The sequence below is a fragment of the Nansenia antarctica genome (assembly GCF_963989245.1).
Source record: "Nansenia antarctica genome assembly, chromosome: 18".
Lineage (NCBI taxonomy): Eukaryota > Metazoa > Chordata > Actinopteri > Argentiniformes > Microstomatidae > Nansenia > Nansenia antarctica.
In genome coordinates, this window is record NC_137691.1 from 20,521,661 (window position 1) to 20,531,660 (window position 10,000).

The 10,000-nt window shown below is 44.0% G+C and overlaps 1 protein-coding gene across 1 annotated transcript in view; it reads right to left on the reverse strand.

The window, feature by feature from the left end:
• cacna1da (calcium channel, voltage-dependent, L type, alpha 1D subunit, a) overlaps positions 1-10,000 on the reverse strand; it is a gene marked incomplete at both ends in the record, with an annotated part of 88,448 nt that overhangs the window by 37,218 nt on the left and 41,230 nt on the right. The window contains 2 exons of the mRNA XM_080548046.1: positions 3,030-3,133; positions 9,955-10,000. The exon at positions 9,955-10,000 is cut by the window's right edge and continues 151 nt beyond it. Of these exons, the coding sequence (XP_080404172.1) occupies positions 3,030-3,133; positions 9,955-10,000 (150 nt within the window). The remainder of the gene's footprint in view (positions 1-3,029; positions 3,134-9,954) is intronic.

Below are 10,000 nucleotides of genomic sequence, written 5' to 3' on the forward strand. Positions count from 1 at the left end.
AAATGTTATAAAAGCATACAGTATGCTTTGTGGATTGACATCACAGAAGAATGCATGTTGATTAGAATTCTGTTTAGCCGGATATTGTTGCTAATGCTATGTGCTGTCAATTGCTAGCAAGTGATCAGTTGCTTTCATAGCCTATTACAATATGATAAATGCCTATATCTAATTACTATTATTACACTATAATTACATATAATTACTGTATGTCACAACTTCAGTGGAACGTTTAAACAGTGTTCTCATAACTTCCGATATAGGCTTTACCATATACTGTCTGAACATGTTTCGTGATAGTTTCTAAGAAGTTTTTGGCATTAAGCAGACGCCTTTATCCACAGCGACTTACAACTAATACATTTGTCTAAGTAAGTGAATCATCTATCCATCAGTCATCATAAGAAAAAGAAATGTGCTAGGACCAGGGGCCATTGGTAGTCAAATGCTCAAAGGTAGAATTATTTTTCCCCTTTTTTACATTAGAGAAACTGTACAGGGGGTAGTGGGGATGAAGAGGTCTTTAGGAGGGACAGTCAAGATGTAACCTGAAGAGATGAAGAGATGAAGAGATGAAGAGATGAAGAGATGGGTCTCCAGTCTACTGCGGAGGTTCACCTTGTGAGAACCTCAAGAGAGCATTTGAAAAAATACCTTTAAGTAACAGACTCTGATAGCTGCTGGCCCTCCAGAGTTGGTATTAATTCCCCACCCCCCATTCCACATAGCCGGGGAAGTAGACTGGTTTCAGAAAGCTTAGGAGCGAGAAGCGAGTGAAGGGCGAGGAATGAGATTAATTTCTCTCTCAGGAGGTTGGGTGGGTTGGGGGAGGGGGAGGGGAGGGGGGGTGGGTTGGGGGAGGGGGGGTGGTGTTGGTGGAGGAACGGAAACAGCTCACTTTGCAGTTGCCATGGAGAGGAAATGGGAGTGGGAGGTCAACAAAGGTCATACTAGCTGGGCTGTGAAACAATATCAAAATCAGATAGTGAGTCACCTGTGAATACCTCTAATCTGTCTCCTGACTCTGCTTCCCTCCTGTATGTTAGTCTGTCTCTGACTCCTGTATGTATCTCCTGTTTCAGTAGTGTGAAGCGGCTTGATGTACAAGTACACCCCCTGGACATGACGCTAGTATGTCGCAGGGTCTTACCCCCAATCCAACCCTTAATGCTGAGTGCCAAGCAGAGTGGCATTGGGTACCATTTTTATAGTCTTTGGTATGACTCGGCCAGGGAATCGAACTCACAACCTCTAACCGCAACTCTAACCGCAAGGCCACTCTGCTGAGCACTACAATACTCACACAATAACATATCTTGTGCAAACATCACATCCCCCTTTGATGAGTTGCTGCATAGGCAGTTCATTGTTATCACTCAGTATACAGTAGGTTGCAACATGACCATTTTAAAGGGCTGGTTCAGCCTATGTTCATGTTTAGGTGAGATGTCATCTTACCCTGAGCTGTCCTCATAGACCAGTAGTGAAAGCTTCTCCAGTTCTCTGTGTTGTATTCAATAAACTTCGGACTACGACGTTCCTGTTAACACTTTATTGTAGGCTCACACATAGCTCTCACAACCACAACCTGTAGTCTATCGGGGTAACAACACTAACTGTGTGTGTGTGTTAAAGGTACAGTCACCACTGATGTGATGCATACATAACACTCCGTTCTCCACTTTGCTACCACAGCACAGGCTAATGGTTAGCAGTGCCGTCCCCGATAGACAGGAGGTTTCTCTGAGGAGATCTTGGCATGTAATTTAAACAACGCTAATTTAGGGTCCGTCAGAATTCTGTCTATAGGAAAGGATGCTGCTAACTGTCAGTCTGTGCTGCAGTAGTAACATGGAGAACAGAGACCTGGAGAAGCTTTAACTACAGGTCTATGAGAACAACTAAGATGGTAAGATGATATTTCACCTAAACATGAAAATAGGTTGAAACGCTGAAACATCCTTTAATGGGTTATCTATTTGTCTCTACATAAAAAGGATCATGAGGACTCTATACCCTTCCCTTTGTTCCTTAGGCTTTAAGGGATTAGTTCCATTAGTATCAGTCAAATAGCACCGCATCTTAAGGCCATACCACACACAGTACACAGCAAGCCATGCCATATTCTTTACCTATGCCCCCCCCACACACACACACACACACACACACAGCACACACACACACACACACACACACACACACAGCACACACACAGCACACACACTGCACCCGCAGCCTCTTACCCACTCAGCACACCCAGCACAAGGTTAAGCACGAAAAAGGAGCCCAGTATGATCAGACTAACAAAATAGATCCAGGGTGTTTGGACGCCAATGGAGTCATTCACCTGCAGGAGCCCATAGCAGCAGGTTAATAGACAGACAGACAGACAGACAGACACAGACAGACAGACAGACAGACACAGACAGACACACAGACAGACACAGACAGACACACAGACAGACAGACAGACACAGACAGACAGACAGACAGACACAGACAGACACAGACAGACAGACAGACAGACACAGACAGATACAGACAGACAGACAGACAGACAGACACAGGCAGACAGACAGACACAGACAGACAGACACAGACAGACAGACAGACACAGACAGACACAAACAGACAGACAGACACAGACAGACAGACAGATACAGACACAGACAGACAGACACAGACAGACAGACAGACAGACAGACACACAGACAGACACAGACAGAGACAAACAGACAGACAGACACAGACAGACACAGACAGACAGACAGACACAGACAGACAGACACAGACAGACAGACAGACACAGACAGACAGACAGACACAGACAGACAGACGCAGACAGACACAGACAGACACAAACAGACAGACAGACACAGACAGACACAGACAGACACAGACAGACAGACAGACACAGACAGACACAGACAGACACAGACAGACACAAACAGACAGACGGACAGACACATAGAAACAGAGATCCCGTGGGCCTTCAGGCACACAATGAGAGAGGGTTTCTGTCTGCTTACCCGCTCAACACACCCAGAACCAGGTTCAGAACAAAGAAGGAGCCGAAGATCACCAGACTGACAAAGTACACCCATGGAAGCTCCAGACCCATAGCATCGTTCATCTGGAGGGCACAGACGCCACCAGACAGACGGGCACGGAGGGAGGAAGAGAAAGAGAGGGAAAGTAAGAGGAAAACAAAGAAGCATGGAGAGTTAGAGGAAGAGAAAGATTAGGACAGGGGGAAAAAAGAAAAGTTTGCTAAGAGGACACGTCTAACCTACAGTGGCATTCTCACTAGTCTCATTAGAGTCTCACTAGAGTCTCACTAGTCTCATTAGAGTCTCACTAGAGTCTCACTAGAGTCTCACTAGAGTCTGACTAGAGTCTCACTAGAGTCTGACTAGAGTCTCACTAGAGTCTGACTAGAGTCTCACTAGAGTCTGACTAGAGTCTGACTAGAGTCTCACTAGAGTCTGACTAGAGTCTGACTAGAGTCTGACTAGAGTCTCACTAGAGTCTGACTAGAGTCTGACTAGAGTCTCACTAGAGTCTGACTAGAGTCTGACTAGAGTCTCACTAGAGTCTGACTAGAGTCTCACTAGAGTCTCACTAGAGTCTGACTAGAGTCTCACTAGAGTCTCACTAGTCTGACTAGAGTCTGACTAGAGTCTCACTAGAGTCTGACTAGAGTCTCACTAGAGTCTGACTAGAGTCTGACTAGAGTCTCACTAGAGTCTCACTAGAGTCTGACTAGAGTCTCACTAGAGTCTCACTAGAGTCTGACTAGAGTCTGACTAGAGTCTCACTAGAGTCTCACTAGAGTCTGACTAGAGTCTCACTAGAGTCTGACTAGAGTCTGACTAGAGTCTCACTAGAGTCTGACTAGAGTCTGACTAGAGTCTCACTAGAGTCTGACTAGAGTCTCACTAGAGTCTCACTAGAGTCTGACTAGAGTCTCACTAGAGTCTGACTAGAGTCTGACTAGAGTCTCACTAGAGTCTCACTAGAGTCTGACTAGAGTCTCACTAGAGTCTCACTAGTCTGACTAGAGTCTGACTAGAGTCTCACTAGAGTCTGACTAGAGTCTCACTAGAGTCTGACTAGAGTCTGACTAGAGTCTCACTAGAGTCTCACTAGAGTCTGACTAGAGTCTCACTAGAGTCTCACTAGAGTCTGACTAGAGTCTCACTAGAGTCTCACTAGAGTCTGACTAGAGTCTCACTAGAGTCTCACTAGAGTCTGACTAGAGTCTGACTAGAGTCTCACTAGAGTCTGACTAGAGTCTCACTAGAGTCTGACTAGAGTCTGACTAGAGTCTCACTAGAGTCTCACTAGAGTCTGACTAGAGTCTCACTAGAGTCTCACTAGAGTCTGACTAGAGTCTCACTAGAGTCTGACTAGAGTCTGACTAGAGTCTCACTAGAGTCTAACTAGAGTCTGACTAGAGTCTGACTAGAGTCTCACTAGAGTCTGACTAGAGTCTGACTAGAGTCTCACTAGAGTCTGACTAGAGTCTCACTAGAGTCTCACTAGAGTCTCACTAGAGTCTCACTAGAGTCTGACTAGAGTCTCACTAGAGTCTCACTAGAGTCTGACTAGAGTCTGACTAGAGTCTCACTAGAGTCTGACTAGAGTCTCACTAGAGTCTCACTAGAGTCTGACTAGAGTCTCACTAGAGTCTCACTAGAGTCTCACTAGAGTCTGACTAGAGTCTCACTAGAGTCTCACTAGAGTCTGACTAGAGTCTGACTAGAGTCTGACTAGAGTCTCACTAGAGTCTCACTAGAGTCTCACTAGAGTCTGACTAGAGTCTCACTAGAGTCTCACTAGAGTCTCACTAGAGTCTCACTAGAGTCTCACTAGAGTCTGACTAGAGTCTGACTAGAGTCTCACTAGAGTCTCACTAGAGTCTGACTAGAGTCTCACTAGAGTCTCACTAGAGTCTGACTAGAGTCTGACTAGAGTCTGACTAGAGTCTCACTAGAGTCTCACTAGAGTCTCACTAGAGTCTGACTAGAGTCTGACTAGAGTCTCACTAGAGTCTCACTAGAGTCTCACTAGAGTCTCACTAGAGTCTGACTAGAGTCTGACTAGAGTCTCACTAGAGTCTCACTAGAGTCTCACTAGAGTCTCACTAGAGTCTGACTAGAGTCTGACTAGAGTCTGACTAGAGTCTGACTAGAGTCTCACTAGAGTCTGACTAGAGTCTGACTAGAGTCTGACTAGAGTCTCACTAGAGTCTGACTAGAGTCTGACTAGAGTCTCACTAGAGTCTCACTAGAGTCTGACTAGAGTCTGACTAGAGTCTCACTAGAGTCTCACTAGAGTCTCACTAGAGTCTCACTAGAGTCTCACTAGAGTCTCACTAGAGTCTGACTAGAGTCTCACTAGAGTCTCACTAGAGTCTGACTAGAGTCTCACTAGAGTCTGACTAGAGTCTGACTAGAGTCTGACTAGAGTCTGACTAGAGTCTCACTAGAGTCTCACTAGAGTCTCACTAGAGTCTCACTAGAGTCTCACTAGAGTCTGACTAGAGTCTCACTAGAGTCTCACTAGAGTCTCACTAGAGTCTGACTAGAGTCTCACTAGAGTCTCACTAGAGTCTCACTAGAGTCTCACTAGAGTCTGACTAGAGTCTCACTAGAGTCTCACTAGAGTCTCACTAGAGTCTGATTAGAGTCTCACTAGAGTCTCACTAGAGTCTGACTAGAGTCTCACTAGAGTCTCACTAGAGTCTCACTAGAGTCTGACTAGAGTCTGACTAGAGTCTCACTAGAGTCTCACTAGAGTCTCACTAGAGTCTGACTAGAGTCTCACTAGAGTCTGACTAGAGTCTCACTAGAGTCTCACTAGAGTCTCACTAGAGTCTGACTAGAGTCTCACTAGAGTCTCACTAGAGTCTCACTAGAGTCTGATTAGAGTCTCACTAGAGTCTCACTAGAGTCTGACTAGAGTCTCACTAGAGTCTGACTAGAGTCTGACTAGAGTCTCACTAGAGTCTGACTAGAGTCTCACTAGAGTCTGACTAGAGGGAAAAAGAAACATTCTCACTAGAGTGAAAAAGAAACATTCTCACTAGAGTGAAAAAGAAAAGCCCAATTTATACTTCTGCGTAAAATCGACGGCGTAGCCTACGCCGTAGCTTGCGTAGGCCCGCAGCCTACGGCGTAGGTTGACGCGCACCTCTCCAAAAATGTAACTACGCGGCAGTGCCTACGCAACCGTAAGCATTGTGATTGGTCCGCTTGGTAGCACATGGTTCCGACATGATTCCGAGTCTCTCGTAGGCCAAAATGCGGAAGCCATGACAGAAATGTCATTTACTTTTTCTGTAATTACTTATTAATAAAGATTAGAAAAATTATGATAACCATCGTATTATCTTAGTGTGGTGATTCACATTAAGTCAATAGGAGAGACTCACCAAGGAGAGCTAGTACCTTTAAGAGTGGGGGTTAAAGGGGCAATGGTTTCCGGTTCCGGGTGTGGCTAGTATTGTTGTCACTGAGTGTATGTTTTGCATGTATCTGAAAGTGAGGAGAAGTAAACAACCTAGACTCCAACCTACGTCTGTCGTCTCATTGTTACAACTCCCACATTAGTTTAATGTAATTTCAATGCATCATAGAACTTGTATTTACAACAAGCATAACAAAAAGAAATCGCTATTATGCCACTATGAGTACACCGTTCCAACAGAGCGCCCTATGGAAGCGTCAGGCACAGCCTTCCTATAAGGAGCGCGATTCACATTTACGAGATGTACAATCCTGTTTATTTAGAAATAAATGATTAGTTACAGGGAGCCCCATGGCTGTTCAATGATATTTATGATAGACATATTTAATGTAAAGTTATCTATAAGAACTGTGATTGGTCCGCTTGGTAGCGTCACATTCCGACTCTCTCGTAAATGCGGAAGTCATGACAGAAATGTCATTTACTTTTTCTGTAATTACTTATTAATAAAGATTTGAGAAATTATACATACTTATTATCTTAGTTTACTGTCATTTCAATGCATTATAGACATTTTTTTTACAATAAGCATAACAAAAATAAGTTTTTGGATCGCTATTATGCCGCTATGAGTACACCGACCAACGCGATGCGGCCCGACCAACGCAGAACTATAAACTGGGAGAGCCCTTGAGTAGGCTACGGTGTAGCCGCTCGTAAATTCGACGCAGAAGTATAAATTGGGCTAAAGAAACACATTTTCTACCTCTCAAAGCAGAGTTAATGAAAATGGTTCCATGAGCTCTCCAGAGGCCACTGGGAGACCCCACGTGACAGAGCAGGGTAGCAGAGTATTCCCCCATTGTCAGCCTAGTTTGCATAAAGCTTTAATTTGATATGTAGGCTAGGTGTGTAAATGGAGCAGGCTATCATTTGTGCTGATCAGGTGGATGAGATTACTTATTACTCCCATATTAAATAATATATTTCTACATTTATTTATATTGTACTGTATATCCCTGTTAAAGAGAAACGCCCGATCCCAATTCACCGCTACGTCTCCGTTTTCACCCCTACGGCTCCGTTTTCACCCCTACGGCTCCGTTTTGCGCGTTCACGTTTAGGGTAGGGGTGTCCCAATTCATTTTTCACAGAGGGCTAGGGGGAAGGGGGAGGGCTTTGTTTGGAGAGTTTAGGGGACCATGTTCGATCCAGAGCCATGGCCCTACCCAGCATGCATTGCGAATCATCTACAGAAATCAGATTTCGCTCTAGTTAATGCGAAAGACAGCCACAAATGTCATTTACTTTTTCTGTAATTACTTATTAATAAAGATTTGAAAAATTATGATAACCATCTTATTATCTTAGTTTAATGTCATTTCAATGCCTTATAGACCTTTTCTTTATAACAAGCATAACAAAAAAATCGCTATTATGCCAATTTGTGCATGACAGTCGCGCATATTGACATATTTCCTTATCTGATGGCATATGACACGTAATAATGTCATTTCAATGCATTATAGACCTTTTCTTTACAACAGGGAATTGCCGGCATGTGTGAAAGGGAGCAACACAGGAATCTACCGGCATTTGGCTCATGTGTGAATGGCCCGGTCGACACAGCTTGGGATTCCATGGAAATTACAAGGAACTATGTGTGAAAGGGGCTAGTTCCATGTAACATTTCCCCCCCTTGATGGTATATGATGATATAGTTGTATTGCGGCACTTATTAAAACAACCCGCAATCTAATCCGAAAAGTTATCCGAGGTTATTATGTGATATTATTGATGGATGTGCCATTTTTGATGGAGAGCAGTGAGCGAGAGACTGGATGTGAGCATGTAGTTGACTAATGCCGTGGACAGCCAGCGTTCCTGTCACATCGGATTTCGGAACACCATAAAAATAAATCTGCGCTCCCTGTCTAACGTTATATATCTAACGTTACAATTTTTAAGGGTGGGATTAATCTGAATCACGAGCTTCAAATGCTTTTCTATGACACTACTGATGACGTATCATCTATGGCTCGTTTTCGAGTGCCACTCGCTTTGGAGCCAATGGGACAACCCATCAAGACCCTGATGCGTCATCAGTAGTATCATAGAAAAGCATTGACGGTCGCGATTCATTCACAACGTAAGTTTTACGCTATCAATCGATCAAACAAGTCATCAAATAAAAAAGAACAATGCTTCACTATCAGGCCGTCAGACCGTCAGAACGGTGCTCTGTACGCTATTAACCTGTGCTCCTACCATGCCAGTCTGCACTGATATAGGACAACAGTGCAACAACTTCGCGGCTGAACTTTAGTAAAATGTTGGGCGTCATATACCATTAAAGGGGTGAAACGTTAAAATATGGAACGTTAGATAGATAACGGCTGTTTTGGTTTAATAAGTGCCGCTATACAGCTCAACGGGGGGGAATGCGACATGAAATATGTCAAAATGCAGCACTATCAACCTTAAAACATGTAACGTTAGATATATAACGTTAGACAGGGAGCGCAGATTTATTTTCATGGTGTTCCGAAATCCGATGTGACAGGAACGCTGGCTGTCCATGGCATTAGTCAACTACATGCTCACAGCTCCATCAAAAATGGCACATCCATCAATAATATTACATGATAACAACTGCTCGGATTAGATTGCGGGTTGTTTTGGTTTAATAAGTGCCACTATACAGCTATATTGTCATATACCATCAAGAGGCGTAAATGCGACATGGAAGTATAGGTCAACATGCACGCCTATCATGCACAAATCAGTGTAACGTTAGAAGGTAAATAAACAGGATTGTACGTCTCGGAAATGTGAATCGCGCTCCGATCTATTTCTATGGGAAGGCTGTGCTTGACGCCTGTCATGCACAAATCAGCCTGTAACGTTAGACACAGCACGTTGGCATAATAGCAATTTTTTTGTTATGCTTGTCTATGCAGGTCTATAATGCATTGAAATGACATTAAACTAAGATAATAAGATGGTTATCATAATTGTTCAAATCTTTATTAATAAGTAATTACAGAAAAAGTAAATGACATTTGTGGCTGTCTTCCGTATTGCCTAGAGTGAAATCAGATTTCTGTAGATGATTCGCAATGCATCCTGGGAGCGAGGGTTATGGCTCTGAACGTAGTCTGGTCATGAAAAACCTCAGAAAAAAGCCGTGGATAGCCCTCCCCCTTCCCCCTAGCCCTCGATGAAATATGAATTGGGACACCCCTACCCTAAACGTGAACGTACAAAACGAAGCCGTAGGGGTAAAAACTGAGCTGTAGGGGTGAAGTGGGATCGGCCCTTAGTGAGACACTCACTATTTTCTAATTTATCTAATACTAAAATGTCAGTCACATCCTGATCTGATGACTAATCAGAATAATTCTGTCTTAGCCTAACTGTCACGGGCCGTCTGGACGTCACAGGTCAGAGTGCACAGAGGGCCCGGGGGTGGGGGGCGCTCACCCAGTACAGCACGTCTGTCCAGCCCTCCATGGTGATGCACTGGAAC